The sequence below is a fragment of the Balaenoptera borealis genome (assembly GCF_965194805.1).
Source record: "Balaenoptera borealis genome assembly, chromosome: 3".
Lineage (NCBI taxonomy): Eukaryota > Metazoa > Chordata > Mammalia > Artiodactyla > Balaenopteridae > Balaenoptera > Balaenoptera borealis.
Genome location: NC_138866.1, coordinates 92,955,199 through 92,974,430, shown reverse-complemented (window position 1 = coordinate 92,974,430; position 19,232 = coordinate 92,955,199). Strand labels below are relative to the sequence as shown.

The 19,232-nt window shown below is 36.7% G+C and overlaps 1 protein-coding gene and 1 pseudogene across 4 annotated transcripts in view; one reads left to right on the top strand and one right to left on the bottom strand.

Moving 5' to 3' along the window:
• The window catches only part of USP8 (ubiquitin specific peptidase 8), a 58,669-nt gene that overhangs the window by 2,760 nt on the left and 36,677 nt on the right, over positions 1–19,232 (bottom strand). Inside the window, exons 11-18 of one of the 3 annotated variants that reach the window (XM_082387921.1) lie at positions 16,191–16,775; positions 9,692–9,778; positions 7,094–7,171; positions 6,416–6,678; positions 4,208–4,420; positions 2,944–3,154; positions 1,811–2,047; positions 935–1,077 (exon numbers count right to left, since the gene is read on the bottom strand). In XM_082387921.1, the coding sequence (XP_082244047.1) occupies positions 935–1,077; positions 1,811–2,047; positions 2,944–3,154; positions 4,208–4,420; positions 6,416–6,678; positions 7,094–7,171; positions 9,692–9,778; positions 16,191–16,775 (1,817 nt within the window). The remainder of the gene's footprint in view (positions 1–934; positions 1,078–1,810; positions 2,048–2,943; positions 3,155–4,207; positions 4,421–6,415; positions 6,679–7,093; positions 7,172–9,691; positions 9,779–16,190; positions 16,776–19,232) is intronic. The other 2 variants (XM_082387918.1, XM_082387919.1) reach the window with 2 other exon arrangements.
• Positions 11,864–12,600, top strand: LOC309626772 (ATP synthase F(0) complex subunit C2, mitochondrial pseudogene; annotated as a pseudogene). The gene has a single exon. The product of its transcript is annotated as an ATP synthase F(0) complex subunit C2, mitochondrial pseudogene (transcript).

The window sequence follows — 19,232 nt, the reverse complement described above, 5'->3', positions numbered from 1 at the left end:
CCATTATTCTTCTACTGCTATAGGTCCAGATCTTTTTCATTGGCTGGAAAAATCTGGGCAAAAATATGTCTGCACTCTACAATGGCATCCTTAATGTTTTATCTTTAAAAATTACACTTTTAAAAAACTCATATATTTCATTTTCAGCACAGTATTCTTTTTTGTTATGTTTACTTTATTGTTTGTATGACAAATTTTATCTAATAGTGTGTTAGAGTTATATTGTATAACATTATTTTTATACAGTTTCACTGAATGCTTTGTAATGATTTAAAATTTTCATATTTGAAATGTAATAATTTAGTTTCACTGATTTTTTTTTTTTTTTTTATATTGGAGTATCATTGATTAACAATGTGTGTTAGCTTTGGGTGTACAGCAAAGTGATTCAGTTATACATATATCTATCCTTTTTCAAATTCTTTTCCCATTTAGGTTATTATGGAATATTGAGCAGAGCTCCCTGTGGTTATCTATTTTATTTATTTTTTATTTTTAATTTTTTTGGCTGTGCTGCATGGCTTGTAGGATCTTAATTCCCCAACCAGGGACTGAACCCACACCCTTGGCAGTGAAAGTGCAGAGTCCTAACCACTGGGCAACCAAGGAATTCTCTTGGTTATCCATTTTAAATATAGCAGTGTGTACGTGTCAATTTCAAACTCCCAATCTATCCCTCCCCACTAGTTTCACAGATTTTTAAAGACAGAATTATATGAAAGAGTGATGCTGTCACTTTGCCCTGTTATTACAAACACTAAGGTGAACTAGAATCTCATTATTTCTGCCTAGTTTCCCTAGAGATACCCTAACCAGATAATCTTCCTTTGTTATACATCCTAAGCAGGTAGTACAACAAAGTGTTTAGAATAAAAGACTTAGAAGTCCTTCATCTAAAAAGTACTAAACACTTAGAAAAATGTGTCCCTTTTACCGTTTCAGATGCACTAAAAGTACAGGTGGCAACTTCCAGATTTCTATCTTTTTTAGCGAATCCCGTCGAGCTCTGCAATGACTGCAGTAAAACCTGTTGTTATCTGTGAGTTTTTCTTCTTTGGAAAACAATCTAAGGCAATCCTGGAGGCAAAAACAAGTAGTAGATGGATACTTGTTAATATTTTCAACACAGTATCCCTGAGCATCTATTCAGTAAGTTACTCTGCCAGGCATGAGGAATACAACAGTAAACTATTACAAAACAGTTCCTGCCCCCACAAAGTTTATGATCTAGTGAGGAATGCAGACCCAGATGGGAGCTGACAGTGACAGAGAGTGTGGCGAGTGGTGGTGCTGCCTATGGTGGAGGGAAGAAGTCCTGCATGCCCTGAGAGCACTGAGGAACAACTTCTACCTGGTGGCTCAGGAAGTTCTGACTAACAGGAAGCCAACACTAAAGGGTGTCAACAAGCTCTCTAAATCACACCACTGTTGCCTGCAAAACATATTTATTTGATATACCCATGTAGAGCAAATTCCTACAAAAACTGTACCTAAGTTAAAGTCAACATACAATTTTCCAAATTAACTTTTAAAACTTCTTCAATAAATACAAACTTAAAAAAAAGTATTAACTCTAAAAGAATATTTTATAGGAAAATATCTTTTAAAAAGGAAAATTTCTTTTAAAAAATGCTGTTTTTTTTGCTAATCTACAGAGACCTAATTAAAACAAAATTTTTGTTTTAGTTTTAACCTATAAAATGTTTATGGGGCAAACAAGAGAAATAAATTACTGAATAAAGTACACCTCTATGTGCATATGAACAGAATTTTTCTTCAACAAATCATTTTCTCTCAATCCTAAACTTACCTGTAATGTACATTTACTTGTAGATGCTAGTGGTAGAGACAGATACATGAAAGCCTCAAATGTCCTAGACTTTTTGTGGCAGGTGAGGCACTGTACTGTGGATTTGAATTGACCCTGAAAAAGGGCAACAATGATAGATTCATTGAGCTGCTTGTGCTTCTGCCAAGCATGTTCTGCAGCTTTAAAGTCATCGAGATGATCATTATTTTCTTCTTTATGTCTCTTCCGATTATCAGCCTGGAAATAAGATTTAGACTCTATATTAATATCTCAAAGTCAACATTTAAATATAAAATTGAAAGAGTATATTAAATACAAACACTGCAGATTTAGAAACACTTCTTGTTCTTTTCAGAAAGGAATTCTAATCTCATCAAGTGCTACAAAAAAATTCTAGCCAAAAAAAACTCCTAAAATACCAAAACTCACTTTATCAAAAGGATGTAACTTGTTGCAATTTCTTAACAAATTTTTATTTAAAGAGCTGAAAAGTCTGGTTTTGAAAAGACATTCCACATATAGCTGGGAGTTAGGGCTACAACTAGACAGATGTTATTTTGCTGTCCTAGTCTCATGGATGGATACATTCTATCTATCTATCTATCTTTCTACCTTCACACACATATACACATATAGACACACACAACATACATATATTCACACACATACATATATATAGATAAGTGTGTGTGTCTATTTGTGTATGTATATGGTCGCTGGTAAGAAAGGTGACCCCAAAGGTATCTGAAAGAGGACAGCTTGGTGCTAAAAAGAGGCCACAGTACACAGACAAAGATGCCTCAGTAATAACTTTTCACATCAATCATTTGGTCATGTGGGTCACAAACACAGCATCTCTGACAACTATTTTTACAAATTTACAACATTTACAAACTTCTTGCAGTAATACAACCTGTTAACATTTTCATAAGTAAATACAAATTGCATATACTTCCTTTCAAATATTAGACCTATCAGATATATTTGTTTTAAAGTTCCATGCCATAGTACAGTCACTAGGTTTCAATAAATTAGCAGCGAACAATCACCAACTATAATTTTAAATTGCTATAAAAATGAGTACAATGTTAAGCAACCCTAAGGGGCCTTTGCAACTTAGAAAAATTTCTTACTTTATTAAGATCTTCATGGAGACCATCCATTAGGAACAGAAGCAGTTCTTGTGAATCTTGCTGGCTGTATCCTGCAAACTGGTCATTGATCTTCCCAATAGTGATTTTAAAGTCTTTCGGACTGATATACCTGTACTGTCCTGTCCACAGGGCTTTCATGATTATGCCAAATTCTTCCGCCACTTCACCTTTATGCCCCAACAAATTTGACCTTTGCAAATAAAATTAAAGTTACAAAAAAGCAATACAGGAATTATAAAGAGCCAAGGTACAGTGGGTTCTTGACATCTACATTAAACTATTCACATACTGTAATATGTGACCCTACACTAAAATACTTATTCACAGGTTTATTACCAAATACCTATCTGAATCTTACTTTGATTACACCCCTCCAACTTGCTTCCTTTTGGCTGCCAGCCCTGCACGGTCTCCTATTCCTTATCAACAGGCTCCAGTTTATGACAGTGAGGTTCCACCTTCTTGTACTGTTCCTTTCCTGTCTGTTCTTTACCAATTAGAGGAGGCTTTTCTCTACACTGTTCTTTTTTTTTTTTTTAAACATCTTTATTGGAGTATAATTGCTTTACAATGGTGTGTCAGTTTCTGCTTTATAACAAAGTGAATCAGCTATACATATACATATATCCCCATATCTCCTCCCTCTTGTGTCTCCCTCCCGCCCACCCCTCCCTATCCCACTCCTATAGGTGGTCACAAAGCACTGAGCTGATCTCCTTGTGCTATGCAGCTGCTTTCCACTAGCTAGCTATTTTACAGTTGGTAGTATATATAACTCCATGCCACTCCCTCACTTCGTCCCAGCTTACCCTTCCCTGTCCCCATGTCCTCAAGTCCATTCTCTGCGTCTGTGTCTTTATTCCTGTCCTGCCCCTAGGTTCTTCAGAACCATTTTTTTTTTTTTTAGATTCCATATATATGTGTTAGCATACAGTATTTGTTTTTCTCTTTCTTACTTCACTCTGTATGACAGTCTCTAGGTCCATCCACCTCACTACAAATAACTCAATTTCATTTCTTTTTATGGCTGAGTAATATTCCATTGTATATATGTGCCACATCTTGTTTATCCATTCATCTGTCGATGGACACTTAGGTTGCTTCCATGTCCTGGCAATTTCTACACTGTCCTTAAGAATATTTTCCTCTTTCCTAATTTGACATCTCTGCAACTGGCTGGTAAGGAAGTGTGGTTAGATCACCCTTTTAATACTGTACTGCAAAAAGTATGATATTTCTTTACCTATTAATATCATCCTGATAACAGTTGCGGTTGAAATAATCAGCCAGATGTGGAGTATTACATAGGCACTGCAGTATCGAGTTCATGTAACAAGTATTTCCTAAATTACGTAGTCCGGTGAGAGCAGGTCCAGATCCTCCAAAAACAGGATTGAGGTTCCGAATCTGAGAAGCAGAAAGCCTTGTGATCTCAGTTTTAGGGTAGCTTGTTGGCCTAAGGAAGAAAAAAGTGTACAAGATACCTTAAAATGCACAGCACCTGAAATGAAGGTTCACACTACAAAGGGCAGTAAACTCCAGCATCTGTACCAGAGTATACAGTAATCTTGCAAATAGTTACTAAGTTAGCTCATAAGGTAATGGGTCTTACAGGACATTTAGTATCTAGGTTAACACTGGTTATACTCTGTGACCCTCCCATGAAACAAACACCTTTAACCTCTTATGTGAGTCCATGGTTTTTTACAGGTACCCCGAGATAGCTTCTCTGGCTTCTCATGAACAGGTAGAGTCTTCTAGTAGAGAAGGCTCTTTCAAACTTCTTTAAATGATCCCAGGAAGTTTAGCATTACCAAATGTTGTATTCAACCAGAATGCCAAATAAGGAATAAAAAAAAAAAAAAAAAGTGTATGTGTATATGTATGTGTGTGTGTTTGTGTGTGTGTGTGTATATATATATGGTACTGTGGAGTGTATTATCAAGCAGGCAGAGGTTATTTGGGTACTATAACCTAAAGTCTAGAGCTGTGCTGACAAATATGGTAGTAGCCACTAGCTACAGGTGGCTATATAAAGTTAAGATAAAATTTAAAATTTAGCTTTTTAGTTACACTAGCCACAATTCAAAATAGCCACTACCATACTGGACAGCACAGATACAGAACATTTCTATCTTCACAGATACAGAATGTTTCTATCAACATGTCTACTGGACAGCACTAGACTAGAGAATGCCTCCAAGACTTTTGTTACTTAGTGTATTTGATTTATATCTGGAACTTCTAAAACAGCTACAGCATTAAGAAAACTCCTAATTGATAAGTCTTTCTTTTATTATTGATCCTAAGTATATTTCCACCTCTGAAAGGAATACTGAGAACAGATTATATTTCAACCACCTTTTCTTTACACATGGCTCAGGTGTATGCACTCACGTGCTATTTCTCTGTGCAACACAGATAAAAAAATACATGAACTGCATATGCTGTAGTTTTTAAAACTGTCAAATTAACAAACTTTCATAAGAATGATAATTCAAGAAGGAATTACACCTCACCAGCTTTAATAGTGAGCCCTAAAATCTATACCTAGATTTACTGATTTTACAAAATCTCCTCCAGGTAAGTCCTACCTGGCAGGGAAGGTTCTCATGAGGAAAATATATTAACTACTTTTTGCAGAGGTGAGTCTGAAGAGGCCAAAAAGACAGCCTAGTTAGAATTCCTTAGCAATTAAGAGAGTGTATTTAATAAATAGAAAAATCCATTTATTTTCACTTCCATCTATCCTACATCCCCCAAAATTAATGATCAGAAGTGGTAAATAGACTAGCAAACTATCTTCTCATAATCCTATCAATCATAAGCTAGGAGCATTAGAGTATTCAATAAGGGATAAAGCCAGGAATACATCTAAATGAGATACTGTTTTGGGGAAACCTAAATGAATCACCTATTGATCACCACTTGTGAACAGAGTAACAGAAATGCAATGAAGGAAAAGGAAGCAGAATACGGATTAGAAGCTGATACACACTAAAATGCTCATTATTTTAATACTATATAAGTTTGCTCCCACATTACTGGCTGAGTTAAAAAAAAAAAAGTTTGGAATTTAAGAGCTGCAACAAGACATACTCAATAATCCTATAAATTATGGTCCTCAAAAGGAGATTCAGGGATCACAGGAAGTTTATAAAACACATCTAAGCAGTCTATGGCACACTGCCTTAAAACTTAACAAGGTGTATACTTTTATATCTACATTATTACGTATGATAATCCTCTGTGATATATTTAAGTTAGCACTTGGGAGAAAAATCAAGGACATTTAATCCATTTATTTCTTTTTTCCTCTTTAGTAAATAAAGGCTGGGATAGCCATCCACAGAATTTTCTGATGCCGTGATATTAATAAACTGGTATGTTTAGAGTAGAAGTTTTCAAATACAGCAGATGATTCTGTTTCTAGGAGTTAGGATAAACTTACTTGTTTTCCCGATTAACTGTTGGAGTTATTGCTGGCCTCCTCTTCTCTTCCTCTTGAATGGCCTGGGTTATATCTGGGGAGGAGTAGGAGCGCTTCAGTTTGGATGGTTCTCTATCCCGCTCGGCAGGAATCTGTGGCTTGGCTTTATGAGTTGGAGGGGTGGAAGGAGGTGCAGATGAAGGAGCCATTTCCGGTGGATACATATGAACAGTGTTGGTGGGCGAATGATAGTAACGAAAAGTTCCAGTGATAGGGTCAAGAAACTTACATGGGGAAAAAAAAAAAGACAGGTCAAAAAATGATGAACATTGAGTGAACAACAACGAAAAAATCACTCAGAAGTATTTCACTGCTAAATTTACTTGTGAATTAAAATAATTTGAATAAAATGGTGATAATCACTTCTATAATTAAACTTTCAAAGAACTTTAGGTTTTAAAGTGACACACTGTTTCTCAATGACAAATGCCAGTATGTTCATATATGGTAGCCAGCATCCCAGAATGGATATCGAAAAATCTAACCCTGCTGTAATTAGGGAAATGAGCTATGTCCTTTATAATGAAGAAACAGAATTGACTCTGCATTAGAGAAGATGCAGAATAAACAAATACATGTTTTGTTTTTTAAAAAAACAGTGACCATGTAATTTATTTCTGTGCTAATTTTGAATTTTACCTTGGCCCAGCCTGAAGGCAGTCCTGGTACGATCCTCCCCATTTCTTCACTTCGTGCTCTTGTCAAAGGCTCTCGAGACTAGTTTAAAAAAAAACAACAAAAAAGTAAAAGATTTTTAAATTACATTTTGCCACATACAAACTTAAGCTACTTGTACCAAACAACCAAAAAGCCTTGTGTTGCTGCCCTTAGTATTTTTTAAAACAAGTTCAAAGATGAAGAACTATACATGTTTTTTTTTTCTTTTTTTAAATAGATCTTCATTGGAATATAATTGGTTCACAATACTGTGTTAGTTTCTGTTGCACAACGAAGCGAATCAGCCATATGCATACACATGTCCCCATATCCCCCTCCCATTCTCCCTATCTCACCCCTCTAGGTCATCGCAAAGCACCAAGCCGATCTCCCTGTGCTATACTGCTGCTTCCCACCAGCCAACTATTTTACATTTGGTAATGTATATATGTCGATGCTACTCTCACTTCACCCCAGCTTCCCCCTCCCACCCCAAGTCCTCAAGTCCATCCTCTATGTCTACCTCTTTATTCCTGCCCTGCAACTAGGTTCATCAGTACCATTTTTTCTTTTTTTAGATTCCATATATATGCATTAGCATACAGTATTTGTTTTTCTCTTTCTGACTTACTTCACTCCGTATTGACAGACACTAGGTCCATCCACCTCACTACAAATAACTCGATTTCATTTCTTTTTATGGCTGAGTAATATTCCATTTATATGTTTTCTTAAAGTCCTAAAATTATCCCAGCAAGGGGAAGGAGTGTGTGTGCACAAGCCTATAATAATGGTGACTTGTAAAAGTTTCTCTAGAAAAACAGAAACACAGGCTTCCCTGGTGGCACAGTGGTTAAGAATCCACCTGCCAATGCAGGGGACACAGGTTCGGGCCCTGGTCCGGGAAGATCCCACATGTCGCAGAGCAACTAAGCCCGTGTGCCACAACTATTGAGCCTGAGCTCTAGAGCCCGTGAGCCACAACTACTGAGTCCGCGTGCCACAACTACTGAAGCCCGTGTGCCCTAGAGCCTGTGCTCCGCAACAAGAGAAGCCACTGCAATGAGAAGCCCGCCCACTGCAATGAAGAGCAGCCCCTGCTCTCTGCAACTCGAGAAAGCCCGTGCACAGCAATGAAGACCCAATGCAGCCAAAAAGAAAAAAAGAAAAAAATAAATTTATAAAAGAAGAAAAGAAAAAATAATAAATTGGACTTCATCAAAAAAACCCAAAAAACAAAAAAACAGAAACACAAAGACAATTTCACTTCTAGGTGTCAACCCAAAAGAAATGAAAATACATTTCCATACAAAGACACTTATATGCAAATGTTCATAGCAGCATTATTCATAACAGCCCCAAAGCAGAAGCAATCCAATGTCCATCAAATGCGGTATATCCATTCAACGGAATACTACTCAGCAACAAAAGGAATAAACTACTGATACGTGGTACAATATAGATGAATGTCAAAAAATTACGGTAGGTGAAAGAAGAAATATACAAAAGACTATATATATATTATTTGTATGAAATGCCTAGAAGAGGCAAATCTGTGGAGACAAAGATTAGATTCATGGTTGCCTGGAATGGGGAGTGACTATAGCTGGACACAGAGATCTTTTTGGTGTGATGGAAATGTCCTAAAATTGGATTGTGTTAATAAAAACTGTTTCACAACTCTGAACTGAAATCACTGAACTGTACACTAAAAATGGATTACTTTTATGGTATGCAAATTATACCTCAAGAAAACTCTTAAATAAAAACAAAGACATCTTATAAAAGGCCTAAATATTTTTAAAATTGTGATGAAATATAACGTAAAATTTACCATTTTGAACATTTTTAAGTGTATAGGTAAGTGGCATTAAGTATATTCACACTGTTGTGCAACCACTCTCCAGAACTCTCTTCATCTTGCAAAACTAAAACTCTGTACCCATTTAAACAACTCCCAACTTCTCCCAACCCCCAGGTCCCTGGCAACCACCACTCTACTTCCTGTCTCTATGAATTTAACCATTCTAGGTACTCTATATAAACAGAATCAAAGAACATTTGTCCTCTTGTGACTGGTTTATTTCACTTAGCGTAATGTCATCAAGGTTCATCCATGTCAGAATTTCTTTTTTTATAGCTGAATAATATTCCATTGTATGTACATACCACATTTTTTATAGATTCATCTGTTAGTGTATACTTGAGTTGCTTCCATCCTTTAGCCATTATGAATAATACTCTATGAACATGGGTGTATAAATATCTCTTTGAGAGTCTGCTTTCAATTCTTTTGGGTATATATCCAGAAGTAGAATTGCTAGATCATACAATAAGGCCTAAGTATCTTTTAATTTCATAAAATGAATAGAACATACCATCATACTTTAGGAAGATAAGGATCTATTCCCTTTAGCATGTAAGTGGATCCATCATGTAAAAACAAGCAAAAAAATGCTACCGAAGATAGCAAAGATTCCCTCAGAGAGAAGATCTTAAGATGGAGGAGGATGATATGGTAGAGATAACCACATGGTTATAATCCATGTTTTTTTTCCTATCCAATGAACTGTTGCTTACTTTATTTCTTTCAGTGTCTTCTGTATTCTCTCTAAAAGTTCCAGTCTTTAGAATTCCACTTTCTGGTTGTCCTTTAATCTTAACAGGCTGTAAAATTATTAAAATCAGAAGTGACACGAAACTTTAACTTTCCCCCAACATAAACCTACCTATCACTAGCTAATACAAGCAAATCCATCAGACTGCAAATGTAAAAAGAGAGAAAAAAAAATGAGGCTCTGAAAAGTTTATTTGATTTTATTGTCAAATTAGACACTTAAAATTAAAGGCGGCAGGGCCCATGTGGGATTTCCTAACTCTAAAGGTAAAGAACTAAGAAACTTTGATGAATCAGTGGTGGGGAAGAGATGTCAATCACAGTGGATTATGAAGCACTGATTCATAATACATGGCCAAGTATAAGATGTTGGTTCATTAGTGTACACACACCATGGCCTCTTGTGAACATTATCCTTTTATTTAAATCTCTTATGATTTTGGCTACCTTGAAAGTGGTCGTGATCTAAAATCACTAACGTATTAAAGAGAATGAAGTGATTATAGAATTTCATACAGAGCAATATTCAGGAGTGCAAAATTCATTTTATATCCTCTTAGAACTTCTCATAGATGCTTTAAAAAATTCACTTTAATTTTAAAGATTTTAAAAATAACTAAAGTAAAAACTTAAAAGTGTGATAATTTAAATAAAATTTATTCCAGAATAAATCACACATTTTGCCTACTTTTAAAAGGACCATACAATGAATGCAATCTTAACTTTCCTTCAGTGTGTTACATTATAGGAAACATAAAAAAACTACATGTGATCATCTCAGGGCTATTTAGACTTGTATGGATATTTGGCACCTATACTAAATGACCCCAGAAATACGAATGCTTTAAATTCTTAAGACTACCTGCCTCTGGATAGAAGGTGGCTTTGAAATTTAACTGCATATGTGATTCACAGGCAACTTACTTAATCTAAGCTTCAATTTCATCTGTAAATTGAATTCCTCATAGAGTTATCATTAGGAGGAATAAGTAAGATTATGTATCAATAGAAGAAATACCTGGCATATACTAGCTACACAATGAATAATATTTAAATGGTGAGAGCTCATAAGTTCTGCTTCTCCTATGAATAAAGTTAGAGAATTTTAGAACATGGGCTTCATTTTCCTACCTTTGGATGTTTAGAAGGCTTTTGCATGGGACCTACATCTCTGATAATTAAAGTTACTAGGTTAAGTGTTCCCTGGATAAATGTGGCACTAATATGAATTGTTAATTTTGGTATATGCATAAACTGCTGCTTGAGAAGTATAGAAATTGACGTTCAATACAGACAGTATTTCACCTCCCATTAGAATTCATTTTCACACTACCAGAAATATATTTCCATTTATATGAAATGTAAAAAGGGCTATAGCTGTTCTTGCTATTATAAAAACTTATTTGTTAGAATATGACATGATACTATACATAGAAAATCCTAAAGATGCCACCAAAAAACTACTAGAGCTCATCAATGAATTCGGTTAAGTTGCAGTATACAAAACTCATATACAGAAATCTGTTGCATTTGTATACACTAATAATGAACTATCAGAAAGAAATTAAGAAAACAATCCCATTTACAATTGCATCAAAAAGAATAAAATAGCGACTTCCCTGGTGGTCCAATAGTAAAGAATCTGCCTTCCAATGCAGGGGACGTGGGTTCGATCCCTGGTCGGGGAACTAAGATCCCACATGCCACAGGGCAACTAAGCCTGCGTGTCACAACTACTGAGCTTGCACGCCTCAACAAGAGAGCCCGCATGCCACAAACTACAGAGCCCATGTGCTCTGGAGCCCACACACCACAACTACAGAGCCCTCATGCCACAACTAGAGAGAGAAGACCCGCACGCCACAACTAGAGAGAAGAAGCCAACGCCACAATGAAGAGCCTGCGCTGCAACGAGAGGTCCCACATGCTGCAACTAAGACCCGATGCAGCAAAAAAAAATTTAAAAAAATAAAGAAAATAAATAAATATTTTTAAAAAAGAATAAAATATATAGGAATAAATCTAACTAAGGAGGTAAAAGACCTGTACTTGGAAAACTATAAGACACCGATGAAAGATAATTGAGGATGACCCAAACAGATGAAAAGATAATACTGTGCTCATGGACTGGAAGAATTAATATTGTTAACATGTCCATTCTACCCAAGGCAATCTACAGATTCAATGAAATCTCTATCAGGACCCCAATGGTGCTCTCTCTTCTCTGCACTGGGAGCAGCTCTCCTGCCACGGCCCTTCAGCCCTGGAAAATGTACACTTGCACCAAGTTCGTCTCCATCCCCTCCTTGATCAGGAGAACCTCTCCACTAATAAGCCGATCACTGTCTGCAGTGGTGCTGAAACGACCAGAGACGCTGACAGATGACAGCCACAGCAGCTTGGCAGCCCCGAGTCCCCTGACCACCTCACTTATTCCTAGCCGCAGCTTCCAAACCAGTGCCATTTCAAGGGACACTGACACAGCAGCCAAGTTCCCTGGAGCTGGGGATGCCACAGTAGGGGCGGCTGGCTCTGGGGCTGGGATTGGGACTGTGTTTGGGAGCCTCATCATTGGTTATGCCAGGAACCCTTCTCTGAAGCAACAGCTCTTCTCCTACACCATTCTGGGCTTTGCCCTCTCGGAAGCCATGGGACTCTTTTGCCTGATGGTGGCCTTTCTCATCCTCTTCGCCATGTGAAGGGGCTGTTTCCACCTCCCATAGTTCTTTCTCCTGTGTCTTGTCTGCCCTGTATGTTCCTTTTCCTGTACCACCCCAGGCAGCCTGGGGAAAGGGGTCGGCTCAGGGTTTGACAGAAGGTAGACAAATAAATACTGTATTAATAAGAAAAAAGAAAAAAAACAAAAAAGACACCAATGGCATTTTCCACAGAACTAGAACAAATAATCTAAAATGTTTACAGAAACACAAAAGACCCCAAATAGCCAAAGCAATCTTGGGAAAGAACAGAACTGGAGGAATCATGCTCCCTGACTTCAACTACAAACCTACAGTCATCAAACCAGTATGGTACTGGCACAAAAACTGCCACACAGATCAATGGAACAGAACAGAGAGGCCAGAAATGAACCCACACTTATATGGTCAATTAATCTACGACAAGGGAGGAAGAATATACAAGACAACCTCTTCAATAAATGGTGTTGTTGATGGATCAGGTCTTTGAGATACATAAGGAAGCAAGTAATTTTTTTCCACACTTTTTTATTGGATGAAATAATTCAAAGTATGTATTCATTATAAAGTTCAGCATTCAAAGAGCACTGACATTTTATTAATATTAAAAATAAGCCAGGAGTTCCCTGGAGGTCCAATGGTCAGGACTCCATGCTTTCACTGTAGTGGCCCTGGGTGCAATCCATTGTCGGGGAACTAAGATCCCGCAAGCTGTGTGAAGCAGCCCCAAAAAAACCAAGACCAAAATCAACCAACCAAACAAAAAAACCAAGAGAGAAGATGTAAAACAAACAAAAAAACCCCAAAAAACAAAACAAAAATGGTGTTGGAAAAACTGGACAGCTACATGCAGAAGAATCAAACTAGACTAGTCTCCTACAACATGCACAAAAATAAATTCAAAATGGATTAAAGACTTAAATGTAAGACCTGAAACCATAAAACTTCTAGAAGAAAACACAGGCGGAACACTCTTTGACATTGGTCTTAGTAATATTTTTTTGCATATGTCTCCTCAGGCAAAGGAAACAAAAGCAAAAATAAACAAATGGGACTATATCAAATTAAAAAGCTTTTGCACAGAGAAGGAAACTATCAACAAAATGAAAAGGCCACCTACTGAATGGGAGAAGATACTTGCAAATGATAATATCTGATAAGGGGTTAATATCCAAATTATACAAAGAACTCAGAGAGCTCAACATCAAAGAAACAAAAAACCTGATTTAAAAATGGGCAGAGGATCTGAATAGACATTTTTCTGAAGAACACATACAGATGGCCAACAGGCACGTGAAAAGATGCTCAACATCACTAATCATCAGGGAAATGCAAATCAAAACCACAATGAGATATTACCTCACACCTGTCAAAATGGCTATTATCAAAAAGACCACAAATAACAAGTATTGGCGAGAATGTGGAGAAAAAGGAACCTTACTACAACACTGTTGGTGGGAATGTAAATTGGTACAGTCGCTATGAAAAACAGTATGGAGATTCCTTAAAAAATGAAAAATAGAACTACCATATGATCCAGCAATTCCACTCCTGGTTATTTATCCAAAGAAACCCAAAACAGTAATTAGAAAAGATATATGTACCCCTATATTCATTGCAGCATTATTTACAATAGCCAAGATATGGAAGCAACCCAGGTGCCCATTAGTCAGTCATTAAAAAAAAAAAAAAGAATGAAATCTTGCCATTTGTGACAACATGGATGGACCTAGAGGGTAGTATGCTAAGTGAAATAAGTCAGCCCCAAAAAGATAAATATTGTATGATTTTGCTTACATGTAGGATCTAAAAAACAAATGAACAAACATAAAACAGAAACAGTTATAGATACAGAGAACAAACAGGTGGTTGCCATAGGGGAGGACAGTGTGGGGAGGAAAGAAATAGGTGAGGGAGATTAAGAGGTATAAACTTTCAGTTGCAAAATAAATGTCACAGGGATGAAATATATACAGTGTGGGGAATATAGTCAATAGCTACGTATCCTACTATGGTGACATATCGTAACTAGACATTATGGTGATCATTTTGAAATGTATAGAAATACCAAATCATTATGTTGTGTAACAGGAACTAACAGAGTGTTATAAATCATTTATACTTCAAAAACAAACACACACATAGGAAAAAAGATCAGATTTGTGGTTATCAGAGGTGGGAGGTGGGAGTAGGGGGAACTGGATGAAGGTAGTTGTACAAGGTACAAACTTCCAGTTATAAGGTAAGTAAGTACTGGGGATGTAATGTACGACATGACAAATATACTCAACACTGCTGTATGTTACATATGAAAGATGTTAAGAAAGTAAATCCTAAGAGTTCTTATCACACAATTTTTTTTTTTTAGTTTATTTAATTTTGTATCTCTATGAGATGATGGGTGTTCATTAAATTTACTGTGATAATCATTTCATGATGTATGTAATTCAAATCATTATGCTGTACACCTTAAACTTATACAGTGCTGTATGTCAATTATATCGCAATATAACTAGGAGGAAAAAAATAAAAACAAAGTAGGATTAAAAAAAACCCAAAACACTTATTTAGTTTAGTGTTCAAAAGGGAAAGGCATTGTTAATTGCATAATAGACAACAACAGCAACAAAATAAAAAAAGGCAAAAAAAAAGCCCATGAAAAGCATACATGATATTATTAGGTTAAAAAAAAAAATCTCCAGGGGACTTCCCTGGTGGTCTAGTGGTTAGGATCCGGTGCTTTCACTGCCGTGGCCAGGTTCAATCCCTGGTCTGGGAACTGAGATCCTGAAAGCTGCACGGGACAGCCAAAAAAAAAAAAAAAGAAAAAGAAAAAAAATCTCCTCCAAAATTATGAAAATCAATGTTGGGGAATAGCCAAGGGCAGAAAAATGCAACATTAATGGGGTTACTGCCAATATTATTGACTAGATGAATCAACAAACAAAATGACATAGACCCGACACAGACCTGACAAAAAAAGTCATTATACACAAAGATAAATGTTGGTTCATTCACATGTCACTGATTTTGGACATATTCTAAGCAGAGACAAACTTCATTATATAAATATTTGGCAGCAAATTCCTCCATTCGGAGATCAGATTATATTTCATTCTAGTCTTCTGATGATCATACATCAAGAATAAAAATAAAGAATGTAGAACTTCCCTGGTGGTGCAGTGGTTAAGAATCCGCCTGCCAATGCAGGGGACATGGGTTTGTGCCCTGGTCTGGGAAGATTCCACATGCCGTGGAGCAACTAAGCCCATGCGCCACAACTGCTGAGCCTGTGCTCTAGAGCCCGTGAGCCACAACTACTGAGCCCACGTGCCACAACTACTGAAGCCCTTGCGCCTAGAGCCCGTGCTCCGCAACAAGAGAAGCCACCAAAATGAGAAGCCCGAGCACAGCAACGAAGAGTAGCCCCCGCTCGCTGCAACTAGAGAAAAGCCCACGTGCAGCAACGAAGACCCAATGCAGCCAAAAATAAATATAAAAATTTATTAAAAAAAAAGAAAAACGTAGCTATTTATCTCAATTATCGAAAATATGTTGCATTTCATAGACACAAAAAGCAATTCCATTCCCAACCAATCAAATAAGAGTAGGTAAGCAAATGTAGGTGGATCAGTACAAATCTATCATCTCCTAAGAAAATTACTTAAAATGCCTGCCCTGTTTATGGAATGCTACTGGTGTCATCTTTTTATGTACATTTTATTACACTTAGTTGGCAACCTGTATACTGTGTGTTTCTGCTTACCTTGCCTGAACTCAAATCTCCTGCCACAGAGGCATGGGGCACATCCCCCGTTGACTTTTTCTGCACTTCTGGGGTTGGACACCTTTTCCCCATATCTTCCACAGATTTCTTGGCATCAGTAGTTTCATGTTCACTTTTACTTTGTCTTTTTACTCCTGTTATTTCTCTGCCCTTCTTTGCTGAGGTTTCTTTATCTTCTTTCTTGGCCTGTTCACTTTCTTTCTTTTCCATTTGTTCTTTTGCTTTTTGTTGCTTCTCTGTGATTTCATTTTCTTCAGCTTCTTGTTTCTTTCTGTCTTTTTGTTCTTCTTCTTCTTTCCTCAGTTTCTCTTTCTGTTCCTCTTGCTGCCTTTCTCTAAGTTCTTTTTCTTGTTTGTTTTTCTCCATTAGAAGAGCAGTTTCCGCATGAATACGAGCTTTTTCTTCATCTGTTAACATGGCCGTTGGCGGGGGAAACACCGGTTTTGTGGACCGATCAGGAACAACTTTTCCATTCTGAGGAGACTGTTGCTCATGATCTGTACTTTCAGATCTTATTCTATAATCTTCAGGCAATTTGGCTGCCGGTTTCTTAGTACGATCAATCTATATCAACAAAAACAGAGAAAAACATACTTTTGTCAAAATCCAGGAACACAGTAATCTCAGTTCTTGATATCAAGTTGTGATAAAAGAACCATCACTGTGTGGAGACAGCATCTACCAAAACATCTACTTGTAAATTATCCAATGTCAAGATTTCTCAGAAGGCACTTGGCACTTACGTCCTCTTGATTCCACACTTTCAATACCCTGATATGTTCTGTATATGAAGAGTTCACTCTAAAACATAAAACCCAGACCTGGGCATACCTAAAGTTCCATTTCTACATAACCAACTGCCTATTCAATATCTTCATGTGAGTGTCTCACATATACCACAAACCTAAAACGGCCAAAAGTGAATTCATGATTTCGCCCCACAAACACATGGGTGTGACCACTGTGCAAATAGCTGCTCAAACCAGAAAATTTATTTCTCCACACTGTTACCAGACTAATCATTTTAAAGCACAAATCCGACCACCGACTTAAAACCTTATTTTAAATAGCCACTCACTGTACTTAGATTACATCTAAAATCCTTGCCATGCCTGTGTGGTCTCACTTCTGCCTATCTCCCCAATCTTATCTCATACTACTTGTTACACCAGCCATACTTGCCTCCCTCCACTTAATTCCTCAAAGATGCCATGCTCCTTCCCAACTCAGGTCTTTATACCAGCTGTTCATCTAGATAATCCCCACCACAACATTAGATCTTGGCTTAAATATCTCTTCCTTAAACACTTCCCTGATCCCTAAGACTAGCCAAGTCCCCTGATACATGCCCTCATAATACCCTATTCTTTTCCCTCATAGTACTTACTGGGATTCTGATTAAACAACTATAATTGTCTGTTTAAAATCTTTCCTCCCTCTGAGCACATAAGCTCCAGGAGGGTAGAGATTGTGCCTGACACTTAGTAAATAAATGTTGCAGGGCAAATGAATAAAATATTCGTAACAACTTTCATAAGATATAAGATACTAATGACAAATTGAGTAATTACCTCAATTTAACAACATACTAACCATACAAAATTGTTAAAAGTGACCCTAACATCATTTCTTTAGAATGAAGTTTACTGAAACAAAAATGAGAATATCTGCCAGTAACAACCTGTGTAGTGTTCTTACAAAATGAACTATGTTTTTCCATTAGAAACACTACCATAGGAAGAAGGAATCATTCCTTTGCTCCTTACTTCTCTTTTTGCCTCTTCACTTAAAATAAAAACAAAACCATTCCCCACCCCCTTTTCTAAATTTATTTGAGAATGAAGTGGGAAGAACCACTATGAGAATGAGGTTAATAAAAGGTGAACAAGACCAAAATAAATGTTTTCATCCATATTTTGGCAATAATCCATTTTCCACTCATATTAAAAGCATAGCTATGATCTTGTTACTTTCAAGTTTAAAATTCTTTAATAGTTTCCTTTTGCCTCCAGGATAAAATTCCAAAAGAGATCCAAGTCTCTTTTGATGACTTCTGTCCACTTTTCCAATCTTATCTACTATCACACTCACCTGTCTCCAACTGAGAGCTGTGCCCAAGCATGTCAAAACTACTCACTGACCCCAGAACATAATTTGTGCCTTCAGTCATACAATTTTCCACTTGTTTCTCAAATCCTACTCAATCCTTAAAACTCAGATAAAAATACTACCTCCTCCATGAAGACCCCCTGATGATACCCACTCTCAGTCAGAATTTCTCTCCTTGCTGTGTGCTCTAGTGACTATTAAAAACATTTAGGATATTCTGCATTATGCTGTGGCTGATTTTGTCCATGTCTCTCCTAAACATCAGACAGAATCCATGGCTTACCCATATTTGTAAACCTTCATGTTTTGTTTCATATAGGAAATCCTCAAAATGTGTTTGATAAATTGTACATATCTCGGAAAGTCACAAAGGGATTAGGGTGCAAATAGCATGTTGATTAAGTTGAAAGGAAGTGCAATATCATAAGCTCTTTTTAAAATTTCTTAAATTTCCATTTTAAGAATAATTTATCCAAATACTATTTAGTCTTAAGATTTAATCAGAAATATTAGAAGCAGGCCGTAAAAAATGAAGAAATGAACCACTTCATTTTATAACAAAAAAATGACTAATTTTCTAATCAGAGCCTGCTCCACAAACCAGATGTCATCCACTTCAAATGTGAAATACTATTTAAATATATCTGAGGAAAAAAAATTAAAAGTAAATGCTAAAAAATCTTGTTGGAAAACACACAGGAAAGAATCAGTTAACCTACCTTTAAGTAAAATCTAATGAAGAGAAAGATGCTACAAGTTTTTTATTGTAACATCTTTTTTTAAAAAATAAATTTATTTATTTATTTTATTTTTGGCTGCATTGGGTCTTCGTTGCTGCGTGTAGACTTTCTCTAGTTGCGGCGAGCGGGGACTACTCTTCATTGCAGTGCGCGGGCTTCTCATTGTGGTGGC